This window comes from Pithys albifrons, chromosome 2 (assembly GCF_047495875.1).
Source record: "Pithys albifrons albifrons isolate INPA30051 chromosome 2, PitAlb_v1, whole genome shotgun sequence".
NCBI classification, from domain to species: domain Eukaryota; kingdom Metazoa; phylum Chordata; class Aves; order Passeriformes; family Thamnophilidae; genus Pithys; species Pithys albifrons.
Genome location: NC_092459.1, coordinates 23,146,296 through 23,172,722, shown reverse-complemented (window position 1 = coordinate 23,172,722; position 26,427 = coordinate 23,146,296). Strand labels below are relative to the sequence as shown.

At 35.3% G+C, this 26,427-nt stretch overlaps 1 protein-coding gene across 1 annotated transcript in view; it reads left to right on the top strand.

Moving 5' to 3' along the window:
• The window catches only part of COL21A1 (collagen type XXI alpha 1 chain), a 100,072-nt gene that overhangs the window by 26,474 nt on the left and 47,171 nt on the right, over nt 1-26,427 (top strand). The window contains exons 3-12 of the mRNA XM_071547821.1: nt 718-1,269; nt 5,736-5,904; nt 6,028-6,244; nt 8,466-8,639; nt 9,600-9,677; nt 11,976-11,984; nt 13,453-13,536; nt 15,742-15,804; nt 23,889-23,942; nt 24,863-24,916. Coding sequence (XP_071403922.1) covers nt 718-1,269; nt 5,736-5,904; nt 6,028-6,244; nt 8,466-8,639; nt 9,600-9,677; nt 11,976-11,984; nt 13,453-13,536; nt 15,742-15,804; nt 23,889-23,942; nt 24,863-24,916 — 1,454 coding nt within the window. The remainder of the gene's footprint in view (nt 1-717; nt 1,270-5,735; nt 5,905-6,027; nt 6,245-8,465; nt 8,640-9,599; nt 9,678-11,975; nt 11,985-13,452; nt 13,537-15,741; nt 15,805-23,888; nt 23,943-24,862; nt 24,917-26,427) is intronic.

Here is a 26,427-nt window from a genome sequence, read left to right as displayed (position 1 = left end):
GTTCATGGCTTGTAGTTAGCAATTTAGTCTAAAAACTCCATTTATAAGTGACTACAACTAGAAGAGCTGAATCCATTCATTATGCAGCTACATTGTAGTTGTTAAATGCAGATCTTAAGTAATCTTATATTCTGGAGGTTGAGCTCATTCACTGAACATTTTTCTTCTATTAGAATTAGAATATGCTACCAGGAACATTCAATTGAAACTCAGAATTTTCTAATAATTAGTTCTGTAAGTGCCATACAGCAGTGTCAGAAGTCAGTGAAAATTTCCATGTGAAAGAATTGCCTATTACTGTTGAATTCTGGAGTGTTCAGACTAGAGCCTTCCTCTGCCGTTTGCTAACAGAAATGAGGTTTTATGTTTATCATCTCTGCAGATGAGATATGAAGGAACCCAATATGTATTCGTCTCTGCTCATTGCATGAAATGCCAGCTAAGGAACTGAATTCCAGAATTTCTCATAGTTATTCCTGGTGATAATGTAAATAACAGAAAATGGTATGGCTTTCAGATATCAGATTGGATCTGATTGTGGCTTACACAAACAGTCTTGTTTTCCCTGATAAATTCTGCTGATTTTTTTTTCAAATGGAATGTGTTTCCCAGTACAGATCTTAAGACAAACAGCGATTAATAGTAAAAACATTCACTGTGGAAGAAGAAAGTGAAAGCATTCATTAAAATGTTTATTTTATTTTTATTATTTTTTAGGTTGCAGAACTGCTCCGGCTGATTTAGTTTTTATCTTAGATGGCTCTTACAGTGTTGGCCCAGAAAACTTTGAAATAATCAAAAGTTGGCTTGTCAATATTACAAGAAATTTTGACATAGGACCAAAGTTTATTCAAGTGGGAGTTGTCCAGTACAGCGATTACCCTGTACTTGAAATTCCTCTTGGAACTCATGAATCCACTGAGAACCTCATGAGGGAAATGCAGTCCATACACTATCTGGGAGGAAATACAAGAACAGGAAGAGCTATTCAGTTTGCTTTTGACCATCTTTTTGCAAAATCTTCAAGATTTTTAACAAAAATAGCAGTTGTTCTCACTGATGGAAAGTCCCAAGATGAAGTCAAAGATGTAGCAGCAGAAGCAAGGAAGAATAAAATCACTTTGTTTGCTATTGGTGTTGGCTCAGAAATTGAGGAAGATGAACTTAAAGCTATTGCCAACAAACCTTCATCAACTTATGTATTTTATGTTGAAGACTATATTGCAATATCAAGAATTAAAGAAGTTATAAAACAGAAACTCTGTGAAGGTAAGTGGTTATCAAATACTTTAGGTGTGCAAAAGGTAGTTCTGTGCATGTATTTCTTAATTTCACAAGCAGAATATATGATTGATGTAACCTAAGGAACTTGATAATCTTTACTATGATCTTTCATTTTGATCTCAAAATAGAAATCACTCACCAAAATTTTGGAGTTATTTTGTCCATCAAGCAAAGAGGTACATTTGGTATTTTAACAGAATATGTCTTTAATTTCAATATATATATCCTTTCCCCCTAAATCCAATTTTTCTCGCATTGCTAGTTTAGAAACACTAAAACATACTTATACTGCTGAGAATATAAGGTTTACTTTATTATTTTCCTAGTTGCAACTGATAATTGTGTACAATCCAGTATTTCTTCTTGATAGGTGAAAGGATAGCCTGCCATTATAAACAGGAGTTCTCAATATATACTTCTAGTATGCATTGTGAAATGCTTAAGGAAGACTCTTGGCAAAAATCACAGAATCACAGAATGGTTTAGGTTGGAAGTGACCATGGACAGGGACATTTCCACTAGACTAGGTTGCTCTTAGTGTCATCCAATCTGACCTCGAACCCTTCCAGGGATGGGGCATCCACAGCTTCCCTGGGCAACCTTTTCCAATGTGTCACTGCCCTGACAGTAAAGTTTTTCTAACACCTAATCTACACCTACTCTCTTCCAGTTTAAAGCCATTCCTCCTTGTCCTATGACTTAAGACCCTTGTGAACAGTCCCTCTCCAGCTTTCTTGTTGCCCCCTTTAGGTACTGGAAGGCTGCACTAAGGTCTCCCCTTCTCTTCAGCCTTCTCTGCACCAGGTTGAACAAACCCAACTCTCTCAGCCTGTCTTTATAGAAGAGGTGTTACAACCCTCTCACTTTCTTCATGGCCTCCTCTGGACTTGCCTCAGCAGGTTCACATTCTTCTTGTGTTGTGGCCCCAGAGCTGGACACAGCATTCCCGGTAGGGTCTCATGAGAGTGGAGTAGATGCTTGGAGTTGTAGCAAGCTGTTATGGTCTTAGAAGGATTTTATAAGAATTAGCGAAGACCAACATTGTAAAATGCCTTTTTAGCTTCAGGATGCTAACAGCATTACTGCATTGAGTTTTCTGAAAATTTTGCAAAACAATGGCTTTCCTAAATATATAAAAAAGATATCAAAGTGCTTCTAAAATGTATCACTCAGACTATAATTACATCAGTGCTATTTTGTACATGTTTTATTATTATGAATTGATGCAAGTCCTATTTCAGTTGTACCATATTTCTGCACTTAGTAAGAGGGGAAAATAGTTTTTGTTTGCTCTCACTCTGAGTATGGACTTCATTGAAAAAATATAATGATACTTTTGTTGAGGATATTAGTGTTTAGTTTTTCATACATCAAATGAGAATCATAATAATTCCTTGTGGCTGACGTAGTAAGGTAGTCAATCCAAAAATTAAATCAGCTAAGTGCCACTAAATTCTTTAATAGAGCTTCATGCAGAGTGAACTTCCCCTAAATAAACATGATATTTTTTTAAACAAAGTTTAGAAGAAGTGACATATTTCCTCAAGATGGATTTTCAGCTTTCAGAATGAAGTTAACTAGTATTCTTTAAAATTCATCTGCAGTATTCCACATGACTCTTACAGCAGCAATCTGCAAGTGTTGCCTGCTTATACAAAAGTGTACTTGCTGTTTCATTTGAAGTGACCCTTTGCTTATTCCCTCTTACGTTGCACACTTCCCTCGTGTTAGCATTGGGATGCCTCTCTCACAGAGCAATCAGAGCCAGTTGGCAGGTTCATTTCTAACCACAATGTCTCTAGCAGGTGAACTGCAAGATTAGTAAACTGGAAATTTTATATCTGAGTCGTGAATTGTTTTATGCATTTATTTGCCTGTCATCATGTTGTTATGATTCACTTTGACTGTGGGAGGGGAAGTTCCATTAGGGCTGAGCAGCACTGGTTTGGCTCTGATCAACTGCATGAAGCTGCCGGAAAATTTTGCAGTTCTCTCTTCATTGTTTAAATGTCTAAAAAAGTGCCAGCTTTTACTCTATGGCATTTTAAAATTTGTTATTGTGTAAACATAGATATATGACCACAGGGGCAGAATTTCCTTTCTGGACAAAGGAGGCTGAGGTTTGCTTGTTCTCGTAGCAAGTAATGCTATTAGGAACAGGCTTGTGGATGGAGAGCTCTAGTGTGCCTTTTGGGAACTCTAGTGTTTGTTTTAGGGTACAGCAGGGTGAAAAGACCTGCTGAACCTGTTACCCAGAAAGAATCCAAATGTTTAATACTTATTCTGAAAGTCAAATGTTCCTGTATTACCAATATTGTATAGGAGAAAAAAAAAGGGTGTCAGGGATGCAGAGGAAAGGAAACTCAATCCAGACCTCAGAAAGTATGTGTGGAGGATGCAAGGAAAAATTCCTTTCTGCTAGATCCTGGGATTTAACATCAAAAAGTTATTTCATGCTTTAGGAAGGAAAATAAAGCATCTGAAAACTATGTAAAAACATTAAAAGGCAACCAGACTTCAGAAAAGACTAGGGAGTTGATGTGTCTGGTACTGTGGACTGGAAATACAGCCCCATTTCTCATGGAAGACAGTTCTTAATTTTGCCCCTGACTTCTGCATCCTGTATAATGGCTTAGTTAGTTGCCTGCCAGAAAATGGCCCAGAATATCCAAAAATTATCTACCTGACTGGGAATTTTTAATGTAACTTTTCAATGTGCAATTGTAAAGAAAGAATAGTTTCTTAATGTATAATTTTATGCATGTTTAACTTGTTTAGTGTTGGTTTGGAATCGTTACTTTGGCATTAATCCATAATAAAGGCCCTGTCACATAAAGTTATTATTTATGCATTTAGTTTTTGATTTATACCGTATTTCTCATATTGTGTCTGATAAGAGACCATTGTTTTAATTTTCTTGTCAGTGTATATTTCTATGATTATATGTAAACTGATATGACTGTTATTCAGCTTTGAAATAAGTGAGTTTAGAAATATTTTCATGATAACAATGCACAGTTGAATAAACTTGAAAAAATAGTGTTATTTCAGTTAATATCATAAGTATGTTGACTTAAATACTGCATCTATGTTTTGAAAAGAATGAGAAGGAAAGTTGTGTTGAACTTTGAATTTACTTTCTGTTTTTTTGGAAGCATTCAGGAGGTAGACATTTTAATTTCCAAAACATAGGCAGATTTCTACAAGAAAGAATTGTAAGAACAGACAGATAATATATTTTTAATTTGAGAGTTAGGTGTCATTTTGCTGTGGTGAGGAAGAGAAAACTAAGTGGAGTTTATGTGATTTCTTGCTGCTGCCCCAAGTACCTGTGATATATCCCTTTAGGATGGATTGTCCTCTCCACCACAGACAGTTTGTGCAGAAAATTACCTGAATTTTCTTAGAGTTTATAAATCCTGCCTCCCACACCATACTGGGGTAGCTTCTGAGTGCCCTTGGGATTGTTAGAAAGGGAAGTCATGGAGCATTGCTCATATTACAAAAACAAGCTAGTCTAGACCTTTGAGCTGATAATTCCCTGGCACAGGGACATGAATTTTCTGGCTGATGGCTGGTCCAGAGAGATGAGAGAACTCTCCATCCTTTCTTTGGAATGTTCCTAACCTCTTTCTGTCTATGAACTAATGTTTTTCTGCTGAAACAATGGAAAATAAATAAAGAAAATTTATTTATTGTAATTAGTTTAGCATAATTTTAATAAAACTAAAATGTCTTTGAATTATTTTTATTAATTTAGTATCCTAATACAATGTTTACCATTAAATTTCACTCTCCTATCTCTTTTTCTTTTTCTTTTTTTTTTTTTAAACAACTTAGATTCACTGCCTAGTAATGTTTTTGTGTAAGGAGAGTTAACCAAAGCAGATAACGTGCAGCTAACTTAAGCTTCCATAGCAAATTTGTCATACACTCTTTCTCCAGTGAGAATAACTTCAAGAAGATTTTAGTGTAACAGACAAAATTGCTGAGGGTCCATTTCGAGTTAAAGAGGATGAAAAAAACAGTTGTAGATGATTTTAACTTTGTCCATTTTCAAGCTGATTTTATAGTTGGGAGGGATGCTGAATCCAAATTATTAGTGAACTTGTGGAAATTAACATCTATAATTTTATAGCATTTGGAAACTATACAATTTTAGAAATTAAATGCATTGCTTTTATTAACCAAATATTGTAATACCTTTGTATTACATTTCATGACAATTCAAAATAGTATGTGAATCTAATTGCAGTAAAATATGGCATCTTAATATTCTTGCTTCAGATTCCTGAGGATTGTTCATACCACTTCTCTCATATTGTACTTAAGTGTCAGTTCTCAGTTCTCTCTTTACTTCTTAAAAGGCAGCTACAAAAATTAGGTGGGACATCAGGTTTTGAAAGTTTCAAGTCATCTTTTGGACTATCCTTACGTTTATTACTTTGCAGAATCTGTTTGTCCAACAAGAATTCCAGTGGCAGCTCGAGACGAAAAAGGATTTGACATTCTTGTGGGATTAGGTGTGAAGAAAAAGGTTAAAAAGAGAATTCAAATACCAGCAACTAATGCAAAAGCTTATGAAGTGACCTCACGTGTTGACCTCTCAGAAATGACAAGGTATTGAAATTTATAAATACACTTAGTAATTTTTTTTGTTTGCTTCAAGTGAGAGAGGGTTATTTTAAGATTTATATGAATATTAAGTACTGTCTTGTTTTTTTCCCCCTTCCCCATTTTTAGGAATGTGTTTCCAGAAGGTCTTCCTCCATCCTATGTGTTTGTTTCCACTCAAAGATTTAAAGTAAAAAAGACATGGGATTTGTGGAGAATTCTGAGTCTGGATAAGAGACCACAGATAGCAGTCACTATCAACGGAGAAGAGAAAACAGTATCATTCACTACAACAAGTTTAATAAATGGCACCCAAATTCTTACTTTCGCTGCACCTCATGTAAAGGTGAGGAATGCTTATTTAAGTACACATTATTCCATTATTCCCCATTTGTCCAAACTAATTTTATTGTTTTCTAGTGTAATCTGAGGGTTCTCTTTCAGTTTTCCTTCAATAATTTCCAGTGAAGTTTTCAACTCTTGTAGGAAAGCTTGCCTTGACTGCAGATGAGACAGTGATAGAGATTGAATATTTCTATTCTTGCATTTGTAGCACTATAGGAATATGAGCAGACCAGAGATCACCCTTCCTGCCACAGGGAGTATTATTTAGGTGAACAAAGGGAGATGATTCAGCAGACAAAGTGTGAGAAAGATTTATTGCTGGACTGCTTTCTAGCCAAGTGGGTTCAACTTTTCTGGGAAATGGGGGCCTGCATTTGAATCCCTATGCTAAGTCAGGCTGAAGCAATTGTAAACATAAATCCTCTGTGAAGGAAGGACTCCTATCCAAGGAATAGGTCTTAACTGCTCAGCTTTTTCTAGGGAGAAGTATTTTATTCTTTTATTATTGGATGGAGAATTTTTGCTTTTTCTTTCTAAATTTATTCAGTTTTATTTATTAGTAGGAGAAATAATTTTTATTATTTTTTAGGAAGCTGTGCTAAACTTGCTTTACTGGAAACTGTTAGATAATTCAGTTTCAAGTCAATAAAAAAATTTGTATTTAAATGTTTCTGCAAGGTACAGTGACTAATCAGTCTTATTCCTTCAGTCCCAGGTATCCATGAACTTCACCATAAAAATACAGCTTTTGTGTTTTTTTTTTTCCTTTGTGTTTCTCCATGCTTGCACTGCTGTTATGGAGAACAATAATTTCACGGCTTTTTTGGAGCTGTGTGTCTCTGTATGTATGGCCAGACTTCACCAATGAAGATTTGGGCAGGGCTCTCCCCACATGGGTGTGCGCTTTCAGCCTGCGCAGTGGATTTTTTAGGTGAGGCTCAGCATGCGCAGAACTGACCCCAACGTTTAAGTTCCAAGGTCCGTTTGCCATGTCTGAGTGAGCTTGGACAGTGACAGTGAAGTCACAGCACCGGGTACTAACCGGGGCTGACCCTGCTGAGCATCCGAGATCTGATGGGATCAGATCGGAGAGAGGCATTGAACTGCCAGGGGATGGTCCCCACTGAGACACGAACTCAGCACCTTGGGATTCAAAGTCCAGAGTGCTCTCCATTACACCATAGGACCGCCCCGGTCAGGGCGTGTGTCTCTAAACACAATATAAATGCCAATATGCTCCTATTGAACTTTTTTGTTTAATAAACCTCTGTGATAATTTATCTCTTTAACTGGAAATTAGAAATGTTGTATATTCTGATCTGTTGCTCATTTTATCTTGTAATAAGAGCCACTGTAAAAAAACCCAAAACCTACAAAGGAAAATAAAATAGAAACAGAGGTACTTTCAAAGGGTATATACTATTAAGTGAAGTAAGATTAATTTCTCTTTATGTCTAAAAAAAGGTGACAAAGATATATAACATACTGAGACAGGCATGCTTCATTTTACTCATATTAATACCAATTTAGTGCAGTATTAATCTCTATGCAATTTAGTTTCTAGGCTAGGCCAGTTTAAGGGGCTAGATTGTTTTTGAAATTCGTAGATAGGCTCAGGAAGAAGATGTTCCTTCCCATGTTGAATTTTATTTCTAAGGTAGGTAAGATTAATGCTTTAGATGTATCTCTCATTTCCTACTACTTGTAGAACTGTGCCATTTGTTTAATTTTCAAGCTTTAGAAACCTGAAGTTTTGTAGAGTAATGTCTGGTTTATTCATTACAGTATTGTGATCCTTTCTGCCAATGTCATGTCATCTTTTTGCGTATGAGATTAAGAGAAAAAAATTCAAATGCCAATTTGTTTTCAAAATGATTTATGATCTGGAGGGTTTGAGACATTATACCACTGCTGAAAAAAGGCTTCTGGTTGCATATTTTCAACAAATACAATTTTGAACACATTCAAGATTAAAGAGATCTATGTGACATAGAAAAGAATTCTGAAATAGGGATGTATTATTACCAATTGTCATCTTCTCAATTACAATATTACTTGGAAATACTTTTTTGCCTATGCAGTTTACAATTATTGCATGTAACATCTGTAACATTGGTCATCTCAACCACTGACGGTAGTTTAAGTGCTGAAATGCAATTTTATTGTTATTTAAATTGAAGACATTTTGTTTTAAACAGTTGTGTTTTCTTGGTTTTCCTTAGACATTGTTTGATGAAGACTGGCATCAAATTCGTCTCTTAGTAACAGAAGACTTTGTAACTTTGTATATAGATGGCCAAGAAATTGAAACAAAGCCATTACGTCCTGTTTTGGGTATTTACATCAGTGGCCTTACCCAAATAGGAAAGTATTCTGGAAAGGAGGAAACGGTACAGGTAAGCATATGCTAAAACTATAATAATTCAGTAATTCTACTGTAGATTAACATTGTATTACTGTCTTTGGTTTTCTTGTGCTTACTCTTCTAATTTACAGTAGACTGAAATTCAGTATACAAAATTCTAATACTTAAAGAGAGGACAAAAATGGTCATGAGGACTTAGCACAACCGACATATCCTGTCTGATGGGTGCTTAATTGGTCTCACTGATTTCAAGGGGCATTTGCTGGCAAAATTGATGCAACGTGGTTGCCTGAATTCAGGTAACATTGTCTGAAAGCAGGGAATTTCCTCTGTGCTTGACACTTGTATATGATTTTCTTCTGTCAGTGCATGGGTTATGCTTGTAAAAGAGGGAGAAAACAAAATTTTGGTGAAGTTTCTTTCTTCTCACTTTGTAGTCATGATAGTTAATGCTAGAAAAACTGGCAATGGTTTCATTTTTTTGGAGTATAGCAACAAAGCAGAATGGAACGAACTTTTGTTTACCTGATGCCAGTGTTTTTTTGGTTCCTTTTTAAAGATTTACATTATACACTAAACTCTAAATGAAATTCTTTTAAGCATCAGGGATACTTTTGATGTTTTGCCAGAATTTACTAATCCTATGTCTAGTATGGACAGGTCAATGTAGGAGCATCTTCCCAGGTCTGTTAAGGTAATAAAGAAAAAAGGTTAGTTTTATCTGTGCTTGTAACTTGTTCCTGGAATGATTCTGGCAGCTGGTGTAGATCGCTGTGTGTGTTTGGATTCATCGTAAAGGTAGTGATTTCTGTTGTTTTAGAAACAGAAGAATTGGATTATTTTTCTTTAAATAATTCTCTTGCAGTATGTTTAAGTGGTTGCATTAATCATTGTGAGTAGTCTGACTAAAAATGTTTCTATATCTTAAATTGATTTTTAACTGTAGTGAACACACAGAGCACTAAAGAGTCTTTCATGTTTTGTATTTTAGTTTGATATACAAAAACTGCGAATCTACTGTGACCCAGAGCAAAATAATAGAGAAACAGTCTGTGAGATCCCAGGATTTGTGAGTATGATAGACAAAGACAACTGCTTGGATTTCTTTTACATATCACTGTTTAAAGCTGACTTAATGAAATTTTATAATAATACTGTATTGTTTCAGCTGGTGCAAACACATGCTCGTTACCTGTGGAATATCAAGTAATACAAACCTGTCTGTTTTCAGGCTTATTTTTCCACAGGTTTTTTTTTTTTAGTTCAGATATTTGATGGTTTAAAGTTGACACTAGTATAGAAGAATCTCAGAATCTTTTGTCAAAATTCCAAATTTTAAACATTATAAATTAATAAAATTTCTATGTTACAGCTGTGTAAAATTCTTTAAATATGACCTTTTAACTTACCCCTGATATACTTGCTACTTGTCTGGTCATTTAATCTTGGAAATTTTGGTACATAACCAACAAACCTATATTTATAAATCACCTCCTATAAGAAATATCCATGCAGAGGTCTGTGATAAATATCCCATTATCTGAAATGTGGCCAAAATTTCAAGTATGTTAAGGATAAGACAAAAGGAAAATCGTGTTCAGGATTTTATGATTCATGTACACAATCAGGAAGCTTATGGGCCTCCTTTGACTCTTTGTCCTCTTACCTACATTAATTATGCAGGAAAATGTAAAACATGCAAACAGATTTGGAAGCTATTCATGTCTGACAGTTGGAGCCAGATTTAAGCATTCAGTTCTCATCTCAAAATATAAGCAAGAGATTAATTTATGCATGCAGATTCCTTCAAAATACTCTGCTTAGTGTGTAAAACAAATTGAGTTTAAGATTATCAGCCACCGATCTCTTACTATGTAGGTCCATATTCTTAATATTTTGATTTGATTTAGTATCAGGACCATTTTGCTTATTTGACAATAGAGCTGTTGAATCCTTTGCATCCAGATTTTACTTTTTGTCAGACTGGCACAGACTGCCAGCTAGTCTGTTTTCCTTCTTTTTAGTTGGAGCCAGAGTGTCTATTGCAATCAACATCTTTATTAGGTCTTTTTCAAAACACAGCTTTCAATTAAGCAGCAAGTAGGTGGCTGGATTATTACCTCTTCTGAAATCTGCCTGTGCATGTCAAGAACTAATGGGGTCAGGAATGCTTTTGTAAAATTAGCTTTAAATCTTGTACAAAATACAATATTTGGCAATTTAACTGCATTATATATTTTTTTCTTATTTGCAAATTAAAAGTAGGATATGAAAAGTAAACAAATGAAAAACATTTTGCGTGAAGAAGACGAACACTAGGAAGTCTGTCACATCTTACATTCTCTGCTATTTGGCCAGGAATCCAAGCCAAAAAGATTGCTTTTTGCCATTTTAGTTTCACTTGCTATTGTTGTTTTTTACATTTGGACTTTACCCATGAAATTCTGGACGTTTTCAGAAAACAAAAATGTTGGATGATCTCCAGGGAGGAATATGTGATTTATGATTGTATTTTGTCAGTGTGGTTGTGTCAGAGCTCCTGAAATATGCAGAAATTGTGCATACTGATTACAGCCCAAATTCATCCCCTTGCCCAGATATACGTGCATAGTAATTGTAAGCTCCTTTATGATCCTTGGAGAAAGACAAACTTCTATAGATGTTCCTTATGCAGAATATTGAATACATGAGAAGCTGTCCCTCCACAGAGTGTGTAGGAAATCTGTGAAATATGTGCATTAGAAAATTCCTGTGAACAGTGCAGCTACTGGTGCCTACTGAACCATTAAGACAGAAAATTTTGTGCTTGCTATTCTGAAATATTTGGGAATGGTTTGTTCTATGGTGTTTCAGATTTTGGAAAAAAAAAGCCCAGTTGATAGCAAAGTCTAATGCAGTCACATAGTAAAGCAAGAAAAGCCAGCCTTGCCTCTATGCTGCTCTGTATTTTCCTAGATGTGTATTCATACAGATCAGAGATTTCAGAAACATTTTGGTACATTCTCTGACATGAATGAATAAGCAGAGGAGTGGTTTGATAAGAAGTTATTCCTGGTAAAAGATTTGACCCAAATATAGACATTAACTGTGTAAATATTGGCATGGTTTATTAATTCTGATTTTCTCTTAGCTTTTAAAAATTGCTGGTGGTAGCTTCTATTAAGCTTAACAACAAAATGAACTAAGATTATTTCATTTGCATTGATAGCAGCTGCACATAAGTCTGAGAGTCTAAAAATTTGAATTAAAATTTCTTGATCGTTACAGCCTTAAAGTTATGATTGGTTTTGATAGTGTTTACAAATTAATGAATTTTGCTTTTTACAAATATTTCTGTGCTCTTAAACTTTGTTTCTTCTTGTTTCAGAATGGAGAGGTAGGCTCAATCCTAAACTACTAAAACTCAGTTTAAGGTAGTATTTGACTTTATATAAGCTTCTTACTGTTCTAGGTAATATACACTTTGTTTTCTAAAGGGAATTGAGGTTTGCTAATCTTAAAAGTGCTGGATTTCCATTAATTGAACTCTAGTCAATAGACAAATTCGAAATCATTTTTCTGAAGAAACGTATGTTTCTTAGAATAAATGGGCTGATTTTTCCCCCCCGTTAGATTCAATTTTTCCTATTTGCAGGGCTGGATACTGTTGCAAAGGGATGGGGATATGTACAGTCAGGTACCACATCATGGTAGTGGGAGCTCCCTGAGGAGGACCTGGTCTGAAGGCTTAAATGAGAGTTTCCTTAACCTTCCTTGTAACTCCCATTGATACCATTGCAAAGGAAATGGGGATTTGTGTTTTGATCAATCATTTGACCCTGAGAAAGAATTCCATTCAGAAAACACTGCAGAAAGTTTTCATTATTTTAGAGAATATGAGTAAAATGCTACAGAAAGTATTTTAGAGGATAAAAACAAGATCTGCAATTTTGTTGTTTGGATTCTTAAATTTTTGCCTTTCTACAGCTCTAAGAACTTACTGGGTGAAAAAGAATTCAGTGAATCTTACTTCAGTGTACAGATTTACTACAGATGCACTATATTTTAGGTACCTGACCCTGGACAAATGGATTTTGATCTCATAGCTCTCCTCTTGCCTGCCTTAGTAAAGCACTGTGGTTTTATGTGAGGCTTGATGGTGAGAAGCAAGTGTCTCAAAACCCCCCCAGAATTCTCGAGGGTGATGTAACCTGCCAGGGTTTAGTGTTCACTGCTGTATAGGGAGCATAGCTTGCAGGAGGTCACCTGTTGGTCTTTGGAGGATGGGCACCCTTGGGGCCAGGACTAGAGTTGGTGTAGTGGCTGTGCCCCATCTCTCCTCAAGTAGCATCATAGCTGGGACATGCTTAGGAGGTAGGAGACTTCTATGTTATGTTCTTTTCGGGCTTCCTAAACATTATAGTCTGATCTCTGGTTGGGATCATTATGCTATATATATTATTTATTACATTCCTTTACAAACTTTTAATTAAATAGTTATATTTTGAAATTGATCATACTTCAAATTATGAATATAAATTAGTTTAGAACAAGAGGTTTTCATGTTGCAAGATTTAAAATTAACAAACTATATGACAAAATCTTTGTGAAATAAAGCAGTTATCAGCCCAATATTGGTACTTTTTTTCCCCCTTTGTTTTTATTCTGGGTAAAATGGTGAATTCATACATAAAAAACTATTGAAGGGCAATATTCAGATAAGCAGAAGTTCCAGAGGAACAAAGCAGTGAAAGCCAGGACCCAAGTTAAAGCCAACCTAATGAAAAGCAGCTTCAAATAATGTTATGATACATTTGTTGCATGCTTTTGGCATATATATTGATGACTGGTTTTGCTCTTGGTAGTGCATGAATGGTCCTAGTGATGTAGGCTCAACACCTGCCCCCTGCATATGCCCACCAGGAAAGCAAGGACCTCCAGGCCCCAAAGTAAGTCTTCATTCTGTCTTACTAAGCATACACAACCTTTTATTTTTATTTATTTATTTAAATTCTAAATCATACATTAGCCAGTCATAGTCAGGCAGATTGAAAAAGTAGGGACAAGTTCTCTTAGTTCTAATTTCTGGTGCATGGCTATAGTGATTAGGATCCTTAAGGATGGGGTTTGATGTCATAACTCCCAATAACACAAATGTATCTTCTATTTTTTAAGGAAAACTTTCATGGATGTAAAATTGTGTCTCTTTGCTACTCTTCAGCAAATGATGTTGCCCTGTTAAATGTTTGAGAATGAAATGATTTACTATATAAAGTCTTTTAATGGAGAGGGTTTTTTTCCTTCATTGTAAAAGAATGAACAAGATGCTTACTGGGAGACTTCCACCTCAGCTGTTCTGATGACCTCCCTTCAGAGCTGAAGAACTAAAATGAGAACTAGACTTGAATTGCAAATGTCTAACATGGCAAACTCAAATCCCTAGTATTTTGCTGCAGTACTTTTCTCTATAACTGCCCAAGCAGTGCTTACAGAGCTACTTGCAAGTTTAGTCAGAAAAACCCCAAACCACTTGTCTTCCATTAAGCAAATGAATAAAACCCCTTGTATTCTCATCTCATAAGAGGTTACAGTCTGCTGCAGCTACCCCAAGTCAAAGGGCTTATTGCTGCAGTGGTAAAGGTTTCTGCTGAGGGAATTGGAATCCACAATATAGAGATCATAATTATAATTTCATGTCATAGAATTTTCGTGGGGTTTTGCCTTTTTTTTCCCTTTTTAGCATGTTAAAGAGAGAATAAAGTATCATTTAAAACATTGAAAACAACTTCTTGTAAAGTATGAAGGAGTATGAGATGTCAGAATTAGGGTGACCTATACAATTTTTAGACTCCTACTTCATGTGCAGTCTTCCAGCTGCATTGCAGATTAGTACATCTTTGGGGATAACTCAATAGCACAGGTGACAAGATACGGCCTAACACAAAAGGCTGCAGAAAGGGTGAAAAGGAAGCCAATTTAAGACTGAGTAGGTTATCCTAGTTATAGTATTTCTTAGCTTTTGAATATGGGACTCTGGAACCATATAAATGTAAACTTAATTTGGGTGTTTGTCATATTAATGAAGTACAATAAAATTAAATCAAAACAAATTGAAAATAGAGGTATTTCAAGATATATTAAGCTTTTCAAGTTAAAACATAAAATTTCCTTGTTTAAATAGTATATTAGAAAAAAAATTATTTTCATTTGAATCCCAAACCTGAATTTCTTAATTTGGACCATAGTAGTTCTGGGTAAACTATTATTACTTTAGCAAATGATATCCTTTATATGATTCTAAAGGAACATTATTCTATATCCTGTCTCATTTAGTGCAGCATTACATTTCTGTGGTTTATATGTGAAAAGATGTTTTTCCTCAGTCGCACTGAAAGGTAGTTTCCCATTTCTCTTCTGATGTCCTCCCTGCTTATAACAATTCAGTCATAAGTGACCTGCAGTTTTTATAGATCAAGGCTTACTAGATTTTGCTGAGCTCATGTCAAGGCAATTAGTAAAACAGACCAAGTCAATACACTAAGGGGATATATTGAATAAGAAGTTCCTGCTTTTCACCATAAACATGAAGCCTGAGGATCCAGGTGTTGTTTAACACAATCATAAGAAATGTTATCAAAATAATTTCAAAGAACTTTTAAGAAAAAATCTAAGAAACTATTATGGTTTTTAGAGAGTAAAAAGTGTGTGAGAAGGAGTTTATATTTAGCAGGTTTTAATCCTGGCACCTACCTTTCCAGTGATTTTGTGCTAAGAATTAGACTTGGACAAAGCTAGTGACAATTTTCTTTAGAGTAGAAATATTTGATTAAAAAGGTTTGAATAAAGATTGTTTCATCTTCTTGATAAAAATTGGTTTTTCATTTCTGTTGATTAAAATGTTTAAAAGCTTGAAAGCATTTGAGATGATGGATCAAACTTATGTTGTAACTGTGTGGACTTACTTTTCCAAGTATTGGGGAGAATTTTCCCAGAGAAGGGTTTACAAAATCAGTTGGTTTTCACTGAAGGAATTACTCCACAATAGCAGGTATCTGGACTTCTTTTGTGGAATTTTATAGGGTTAAGGATTCTCTGTGCTAATTTTAAAGTGCTCTTTCATCTGTTTTGTGTGCTAATGTATTGCTTCTCCATAGGGTGACCCTGGGCAGCCAGGGAGTCATGGTTATCCTGGTCTGCCTGGTCCAGATGGTAAGCCTGTGAGTACTAAAAACTTAGTCATATATTGTAAATGTCAAACTAACAGGGGAAAAACATGTACCAGTGAGATCAGATTTTCAAATTTAGATGACTTTGTCTCCATTCTTTGAAATTGTGAATTCTATGAATTTGTTAATTATATAATTATTTTGTTTCAAGCTAAAGTATTGCGAATATGAGTTAGACACTGCTGTAAATCAGAGAACAGGCTATGAGAGGTCCTGTTGGTATTTGAATTATTTTGCAGCAGTTATCACCTTCAGTCTTTACTCCTTAAGAACTGGTGCAATAGAAAGCACTTTAGGGCAGCTAAGATCCTAAATTTTTTTAGGGACTGCTGCTCATGTTTAAGCTTGCTATGTTTAGGTTTTTTGTAAGCTACATCAAGTAGTCCATCACAATAGGTAGGTATAAATGAAAAATATTAAAAATACAACTATTTTTCAGTTCTAAATATTATGTGTTAAAATATATATATAATAAAATGAATAAAAATAAATAAAAATATCTGTATTTGTCCTTCCCTAGATATTACTTTTTGAATTGTCATTCTACTAATATGATACTAGGATGATAAAGACTGGAAGAAAGTAGATTACTAGCATATGTCCCTAAAATAAAAGTGACAGATTTGGCAATGGCTTGTTTGGTCTTTAAGGTTATTTTTTTAATTGTAATTAAATTGTAATAAAAGCAAGGAACTATGTAAAAATAGCTAAAGATTTCATTCAGAAATATATTAGGTCTCTGAGTCTAACAGAAAGCCTCCTAAGATATTGACAACCAAACTTCCCTGTGAAGTACAGGTTTGTTAACAGCCTGCAGTCTGTACCATCACAGTGGTGATGTGCATGTGCCTCTGGTGTGTTGAGAAAGGGCAGGACAAAAGCCAGGAGACTTGACCACTTGTGTTTCTTTTCAAAGAATGTTGTTTACTATCTATTAGAAGCTGTTTGGGGTCATTAAAATAATTTGCTGCTGAAAATAGAATAATTTCTCTGCTTCGATACCAAAAGAAGAAAAAGCAAAGTGCATGCCTATACTAGAAATTGTTAATTCATTGTACCTTTGATTCTTATTGTGAGGGCTAAATTTTATGGTTGAGTCCTTAGGTTGTAGTGTTATTTTGAAATCTCCCTGGTGAAGTAGAAGAGAAGGTAAGCATCATAACTTGAAATACACATCAAATGCAATTAGGGAGGAGTTCCAAACTACTGAAAATAAAAATATTAAAAGTTGTCCCAGAACATTAGAAAATACAAGTGATGAGTGCAAAGACAAAATTATTTTTGAAAGAAACATTGGATTACACACTGGCCAACTAACAATCTGTGGTTTGGTTGAAACTTAGAAGGGATATGAAATAATTTTGGACCATTTTGGTCCCTACTTGACAAAGCAAAGTGACTTGACACACTGGAGAAGTACAAAAGGGCTGGATTAAACCGTTCATCTTCACTCTTTTAGTAATTTTTCTGTCCTTTGAAAAGATTAATGAGGATATTGTAACTATTCTCAAGTCTTTACCGAACCTGCCCTTATCATAGTATTCTATCATGTTATTCCTACTAATGAGACACTACCCACCAACTTAGATGGCTTCACAAAAACAGCTAACATTTAATTTTTGTTAAAAATTTTTAATACTAGTGATACATTTGTTTTCTATGCCAGATAAAGATGGAAACATGAGATTGACACTTATTTGGACATGTGTGTTTTATAAGGGTAATATGTATTACTGGTTACAAAGAAAGCTCCATGCTGTACCCTATAAAAAGTTCTCATTTATCCTGTTTTGTTGCTTAATTATATGTTGGCCTTTTCTTAGGGATGGCATCTGGTTCATTTAACTGTGATAAATCCATTTGTAATCAGAGCTAGTTTGGCAGAAAGAAAACAGGCACAGAAAAGAAGAAATGTAATTGTTTCTAAAACTTGAAAATTTCCCTTCTTTAAAATATGGGACATGCTATATTGAAACCTCTCCATGATGGCCCAGATGAGCAGTGAGTACATGAATTTTTCAGTAGTTCCCCAGACAAAGATCCTCATTTTCCTTGTGATATAAAAACACTTTTATACTTTTGCTTTGGTGTTAAACAGCTTTTCATAGACTCATAGGATTGGTTGGGTTGGAAGAGACCTGTGAGATCATCAAGTCCAATCCTTAATCCAACCCCACTTTGATTGCTAGATCATAGCACTAAGTGCCATGGCCAGTCTGACCTTAAAAACCTCCAGGGTCGGAGAATCCACCACCTCCCTGGGCAGGCTATTCTAATGCCTGACCACTTTCTGTAAAGAACTTCTTCCCGATATCCAACCTAAACCTTCCCTGACAGAGCTTAAGCCCATGTCCTCTTGTCCTACTGTTGGTTGATAGCTATTATGTTTGGAGTTTTTCTTGAACTAGAATTAGAAAAGGCAATCTGGATTGAAATTATCAGAACTTTAAAATACTGCATTTTGGTTCTAAAAAATCCTGAAAAAATACAGGCTTTAAAATACTCTAAGCTGGGGAAGTGGATTAATCAGAATAACTTTTCAGTTGGTAATGGTGGTGCTTAAGCTTATGAAGAACGTTTGTCATCTGCTACAAAAGACAGCTGAACAAACTGAACCTGGAATTGCAGGGGAGAAGGTGTCCATCACAGATTGACTGTTTTGATTTCTGGAGGTAGACTTGCAGTATTGAGAAGCATAGCAGAGCTCTCCTTAATCCAGCTGAGTCTGATATTTTGAAAACAAAAGTGATACTGTGTAAGCTTTAATGAAGGCAGAATGAATTGGATATGGGTAGGGAAAAGGCAGTTTTGCTTCTCTCTTTTAAAGAAACTAGATTAAGACTTCATTTCTAAAGCATCCAGTCAGCTGCAACAATATTGTTTTAGAAACAATTTGTTATGACTCTTTCATACTTTTGTGATGGGTTTCCACTTCAAGGCTATATATCTTCCCATAGCACTGAAATTTGTAACAGCATGAATCATGAAGGAGAAATGAACTGATACTGTAGACTTATTGTAAGTTTGTAATCTGGCACTAACAGCTTTTTATTTTTTTCCCCCTGTAAGTGAGTCATAATGTGCATAGATAGGCATTCTCTGAACATAAAATGAGTGCCAAGAGTAAATCAGAATAAGAATCAAAAAGCTTCAGTAGAGGAGAAATTTTACCACTTTTCTGAAGTTTATATGCTATTTGAAGAGCTTACAGTCAAATCCTATAGCTTTATTAACTGACTAATATTTTTGAAACACCAGCTGTAGTTTCAGTTTCTGCACTTGTTCTTTGTAAAGACATAATTGCAAAACTATTAGATCATCTGCAGGTCTGGCCAGTACATTATTATTCCTTACAGTATATTCTAGAGTGCTTTCCAGGCAATCTTATAACCGTGAGTGCTGGGAGACCCTTTAGATACACTGTGCAGCAAAACAGATTCCCATCTCCGTCCTACTGGTTTACCTTTGTATTTGCTAATACAAGTTGCACATTTTCTGTGCTTTTAGTGATTTTCCTTTTTTGAGGAAACTTAACTCATATGAATCTTTTTAACTATATCCCTTGGGGAACTCAGAAGCAAGCTCTTAATTCAGATACCACCATAGGCTTACAGGTAGTTGTGTAGTCAGTCTTCTTTAATCAAGTGGCTTTTGTGTGAAAAGCTTTTCCTGCAAAGTCAGTCTTTTCTGTTCCCAAACACATTTTTATGTTCTTCTCTAAAGTTATTCCAGTTTGCCTATCTGGTATTCATTTTCTTTCAATAGTATAACTGGTCAACAAAATGTTTTTTCCTCTGAGAAAGGTTTTAGGCATGCATTTTTATTACTATATGTAACTGATTTTTAAAGCAGAACATCAAAGAAAATTTAGTTTATTGTTTTTGGACTGACTAGATTGTTCTAATATATAAAGTTAGTTTTAGTCTAGAGAAATTGAAAACAATTCCTATTAATATCTTCAATCTTACCAGAACATGATTGTTCACTTGGTGTTACCCAGTAAAATTTTTTAACTTCAAAATTTGGGGAAGTGAACATAAACATAACTTGTTTTCAATAATTCCTTAATTGTTCTCTTTTTGTTCATAGGTTGGGTTTTTCCCTTTAGTTGCCAATTCTGTTTATTTCCTGATATATACAGAAGAGATCTATTAAAGTTACTGTAGAAAAGAATGAAAGTGAGAAGCACAATAAATAATGAAAATACATTTTTTCCAATAAAAATGTAATTCAGAACCTGAAATTATAAAATTGTCTAGTCAGGAGAAAAACACTGGTCAATAAGCACAACGATAAAAATAGTATCTCAATTGGAACTGGAACTCATTTTAATGGACATTATTCATCTGAAAGAAGCAGATTGCTGGCCCTGAAAGTGCTCAGCAGTCTGACTGTGTGGTCACAAAGCCATTTTTTATTCCAAAGGATACTTCGTATGTACTATGGAAAAGCTCAAGGGGAAAAAAAATGATCAGAGTGTGCAGTGATTACTTATGGTTAATAGAGGTGATACGCTATCAGTCTGCTGAAAGAAATAAAAAAACTCCAACCACTTATTTGTCAGTTTTGAACTTTGAACCATATAGCTGAAAAATCTGGACAATTTTCCAGTATTCCATCTATTTTCATTCATGACGGTTTGGAACTATTTGCCTTGTCTTTACAGTATCTACAAGCAGTAAGCAGTTTACAAATAATCTGATGAGACTGATTTTGCTTACATATGCAGATACAGAGTTCATAACGTAGCCAAAGCCTCACATAATAAGTAATTTCTGATCATTCCAATATGTTCTTCAAAAAACTATAGAAAATTATTACAGCTGGGCTAACTGGTGTTTAATATTTGGACACCAAGTGACAGCCAAATCAACAGTGCTTTTGGAATAAAAATGGGTAAAAGTTTCATGTATACATAGAATTCCCTGTACTGTTGGATGGTTTGTTGGGATTTAAGTTGTTATAAACTCTGCAGCTACTTTGTCAGGAAAAATTTGTAGACATAGTTGATAATTCATCAATAAAATACTGCTTTCAATTCCAGAAAAAGTACTTAATCCTCAGTAACACTGTGACTTGCTATTATTAGAGGAAATATGTTTGGTCCATTCTAATGCAGTCATGTAGTGACTTCTCTGAGACTTGCTAGTTTGAAATCAGAGCTTTGCCTGATGCTGACTTGTGCTGCACACAGCTGTGTAGTTCAGAGAGAAAAACGTATCACTTCCTGCAGCTGTAGCCAAAGGCAGATTATATGATAAGGATGAACATCTAACCAGTGAGCAGGACGTTATACTCCCTTGGTACAGCAGCTCATGTCCTAACAGTCTGAAGCTGATGAACTTTTTAAGGTGGATTAATGACATTTTGTTTAATGATCTTGATGGATCTTTTTGCTTTTGTGGTGTTTGAGAACATAATGCTCTGGTAAAATATACTGGTAGGGGCTCGCTCTGAGTTATGAAAGCCTTGGCAGACCATGGAATAGCTAACAGAAGAAAGTGTCATGAAATGGAGAAATAAGAAAGAGACCAAACAAAGCAAACCTGAAAAAATGCAACATACAAGACACTAAAACCTTTTTTCTTTACTTTTCCCATAATAACATTCACATGATTATAAGTCTTTGATCAGGAGTCATGCCAAAATTTATGCTGGAAGGTAAAGGGTTAATTTAGTTACCTTTGTGATTTAATGCTGGATCTGCCCTTCATTGTCTCTTCACTGTGGGCTTCACTGCAGACACAGTTCTGGTGGGCTGCAGAAGCAAATGCCACAAGAAGTCCTTCTACGGGGCCGTGCTGTTTAACAGAGGGAGGAGAAAGGAAAAATGACTGTCATTCTAAGTTCCTGAGTTACCACTGCTCAAGGAAGTCCCAGAGAAAGAAGTAAGGCAGTAAGGCACAAGTTCCAAACAGACCTTCTGAAGAGGATCATTTGACTGATCCACATGTCCAAAGCGGCAAGAAAAAGAAAAACAGTATCCAGATAGGCATGATGAGGTGTTAGAGAAGACGTTAGAAAAAAGTGAGGGAGAAGGTCATAGTATGACAGCAAATTTGAATGGATATGTCTGAATAGCTGTAACACATGTAGTCTATGAAAAGAGTTGAGAGACTTGTGTTCTAATGCTATAGATTACTATGCTTTAAGATTTTCTACAAGAAACTTCCATAAGAGGTCCGCAGACCTTTCAACATGTCTTTCTAACACCAAATTACCAAATTACTGGACAGTTATTCTCATTTTTTGGACTTTGTGTGAATTTACTTTTCAATGTTCTCTGTTCCCATTTTCTATTGACAGAATACAGTGCCAATGTGTTTGATTTGTGTTGAAATCATATTACAATATCTATCTCTGAGATAAATATGCTATTTTCTAAGCTGAAGACTCTTCTGCCATCTCCATTCATCTTGTGAATTTTGAAATTCAGTTCAGTCAGAAAGCTGTACTCCTCTACTTCTTCCCTTGTTCATTTAGATGTAGAAGGGAAATTGCATTGCAGAGATCTAAAATATGAAATAGAGTTTCATTTATATAGAATTATATCATAAAGAAAGTCAGACAAACTTTTTGCCTATTTGTGTTTAGAAGAAAAAGAATGGATAAACTTTTAAAGGCATTTTTTGGCTTTGTGAATTATTTCAGCGACCTGGGAGGCCTATAAGCAATCTGGGAATACTATACCATTTACAGTTGAAGCTGATTTTGCTAAAACTACCTTGAGCACTAAAAGTGAAACGCTTGATAGAGGATCCATGTATGACAGAGACCTAGAATTCTGTTTACTTCTATACTAAACATTACCAGCTGGCTCACCAGGCATCTGCTCAAATGTCTTTTGGGAAGAGGGCACAGCAAGGACTCTCTTGTATCTAACCCAGAAAATAATTTTAGCTCTGTTTATTATTCCTAGGAAGCTCTGACTGATTTAAAGAAGATATCAGACATAAATGCTGCCTTCCTTGTATTGAGGAGGTTCTATTAGCTCCTTTTTACCATTGTGGAGATCCCCCCATTAAATTTTGGGCCAAGTTTTTAGTACTGAAACACATTTAGAAATACGACCATTGGTTCTCTCAGTTCAAATTAAGGTCAGATTCTGGGTATTTGAAATTGAATAGTACACGTAATGGGATTTATCAAATGTAGTTTTGTCTGCCTGTTAAAATGTCTGAGCCAAATACCCTCAGAGTTTTATAAAACAATTTCTCCTCTCGTTTTGAGTGTTTGCTTAAAAAAATCTCTCTTCATAGCTTATTTTGTCCATTGGAATAACATGTTTTTAATGGAGCTATATGAAATTCTTATTCTTCAGTAACTTGCCTCTCTTAAAGGATTCTTTAAAGCCCTTATTAATTTTGCATAAAAACTGGCTATCTTTGCAGTACTGATGGATTCAAATCAACTCAAACATAGACATATATTTTGGATTCTGTAAAGGTTCTCTTGTTCTAGCAATGCTGATTTCTAGTAAAGCATTCCTGAAATTCTCTCTTCAACTCATGAATTATTTAGTTTTTCTTTTTTGTAGTCCCAATCATTCAATTCTTTTTTTATTTTCATAGCCTGTTATATACCTTCGAGTTCATAGCTAAGTGCTTAGTATTGAGAATGGAATTTTTCTTATTTATATTACAAAACTGGCTGCATTATGTATTAGAACATACCTTATTTGTTAAAGCTTGTTTCTGTAATGGGAATAAACCTTTAAAAGTCCTGGCATTTTTCAGCTATTTTTCGTGAGAAAGAAAAAAATGTATTAGCATATGTGGATTAATTTCCCTCCCCCCCCCCCCCCGCCATGGAAAAAAAACAATTTGTTTGTTATCATGTAACAATTCTAAAATAACTGCTTTTAGCCAAAGTATGGAGCCTGTAAACTTCAGATGCAGATGCGAAAGCTCTTGAAAGCTGAAATCTAAATCCCAAATATATGATTGTGAAAGCATTTGCTAAAATTTGTGACCTAATATGACAGGATTGTGACAACAGTTCTCTAGTAAGCAGGAGAATTGTTTGGAAATTTGTGTAACTTCTGAAAAGTTGCAAATCTTGGTTCTTTTCCTTAGGGATATCAGGGATCAGCAGGAACTCCAGGTATCCCAGGAACTCCAGGGGTTCAAGTAAGTTTCTGTTTTGTTCCTAGATTTTGAGACTAGATCTGAGACAAATCCTGCCACCTCTCTCTCAATATCCATTGTTTGTCATTGAGAGTTGAGATGTGGGCAATGAAAAGGACTCAAGGGATATCATTAAATCAAGGACCATCCTTGGGTGAATTGCTTTGGAATTCACACATCTTTGGGGTTTGAAGGTAGGCTGACAATTAGACTGCAAATCTAAGCAGTGCTAGGTAAGATCTGCAGAAGATGGACTCAGCTGCAGCTTAGACATTTTTGTCCTGGTCAAGAAGCCAAACAACAGTTCCTTTAATTTTTCTATGAGTCAGTAACAGTGATCTGAAATCTTGTCATGGTGATGGATTACCCACAGTTCACAGGCCCAAAACAAAGTTTCAGGTTAAGCTCAGACTGCTGGAGAAGAATTATTTTTCTTTCTTTGTTGCATCCATTTAGTAGTCTTTACTGAGACAGTTGTTGGAAACCAGTCCTGTACTTGTGGCATGATCCTGTCAAGCTGATAGTCAGAACTTAGTAATTTGTTGAATTAAATATCTGAAGCATGCTGTGGCCAGGAGTGAGCCTGCAACATGGCATATGTGAAGGCTGTCTGATGGACATTTGAAGGGGACATCTCTAGGCTAGTACAGGCTGTGTGACATTCCTTTTTGCCTGGAGTTGTCCTTGGTTAGAACAAAAAGTAGTTTCAATATTCCCGAGCCATGGGTTATGATAGTGTGCCATATTCCTACATGCTGGATGCATTTCATGCTTGGTTCTGCCTTTGTGTCCAATTACAAGAATGTTGTAATCAGCCAGCTGACACACTGGTCACTCGGTCATGGTGCATTACCTTTCTGTGTCTTGTTTTATATCAGGTTGTTTAGTATTTGAGCTGGGTTTCACTTTTTTTCTCACTTTAGGGACCTCGTGGCTTGCCAGGTATCAAGGGAGAGCCAGGACAAGATGGGGCAAAGGTAAAAAAAAAAAGAATAAATGAATAATAGAGAAAGATTTTACTCTTACAATTTTTTTGATTGTACAGTTAAGAATATATATACTTTCCCATGAAGCTTCTGTGAGAATTGTTTGTTAAAAGGGTAATAAGGAAGGATTAAGAATACTAAATTAAAATTCTGAATTTGGTCTGCTTTATTTAATAAAGTTTATGGAGGCTTTAGGACTGCCAGTAGAAACCTTACTGCACTGAATAACATATATTTAGAAAACATATCTAAGTATGGGAACCTGGAGCACAATACAGACATTTGTCAGAATGATTTCTTTTTAACACTTTTTAGCTTTTTTCTCTTCAACTGAGCATCCCAGATGACCTAGGTAGGAATTTATGGATGGCAACTTTTTATCAGAAAACACTGATTAATTGAAACCAAAGCATTTTGTGGAAAATTCTAGTTGAGGTGTAGCCAGTAGCTTGGAGCTATAGACAGATGTGGAAGCTTATATGTAACTCCCTTCTGGTAATCAGGATAAACTTGACTCTGGATCTTCTGTATGCATAGTGAATAAACCATCCTTTGGCTATTACCAAGTCTCATTGATATGCAAATGTCTATGCCCACATTTCTGCCCTATGTTTAGAAAAGTTATAAGTTTAGTGTGATAAAAATTATTTTGATTTACAGTTATTAAAATTTGAAAGCATTTTCTGTAAAACACTTGTTTTCCAACAAGTCTTACTTAGAATTTCTTTCTAAAGTTCCCAGTGTAAAAAGCAGGTCCTTAAATTCACCATTGTTTAGCAGATTTCTCAAGTGCATGGTGAGGGCTGAAAAATGTGTATATGTGTTCTGTGCTTTAGTCATCTCAGTCTAATTGATTTTAGATGTTAATCTAATTGATCAGTCAGTATTAGGCCATGTGTAGAAATCAAGATACTGCTGATGCAAACCCCTGTTCTGGCAGTGTAGGATTGTGACAGATAGAATATTTCCTATTGCTCAGTCCAGCCTTGTTTAAAATGTGCCAAGAAACAGGGCTTCCACCACTGTTCTCGAAAACTTTGCCATTGTTAAACAGGTCTTGCCATTAGAATTTTTTTCCTGGAGATTCAGCTGAAATTTTCATCCCATTACTTGTGAAGTTTCTGTATCAACTAATTTAAAACTGTTTCCATTTCCAAGTCTTTTAGTTCATGCAATAGTTTAATCACCACTTCTGAGCAGAAATGGAGACTCCATTCTTTTTCATTAAGAAGCAATGGATGCACAAAGTGTTTATTTTATAAGCTTTGCTGATTTTTTGAACTCCATTCCACCTGTTTTCAATATTTATTTGTTGAGAGATATTCTGATAGTACTAACTCACAAGCTATCATTCCTGTGGTCATGTTCCAGTCTGTGGAGAATGTATGACAGACCCCCATGTCTGCTTAGACAATGGCATTGATAAATAGCACTGAGACATGTTGTGATGGTTTGACCTTTGTCTTAGAACTTGAAATACTATATGAAATAACTTTCTAAGC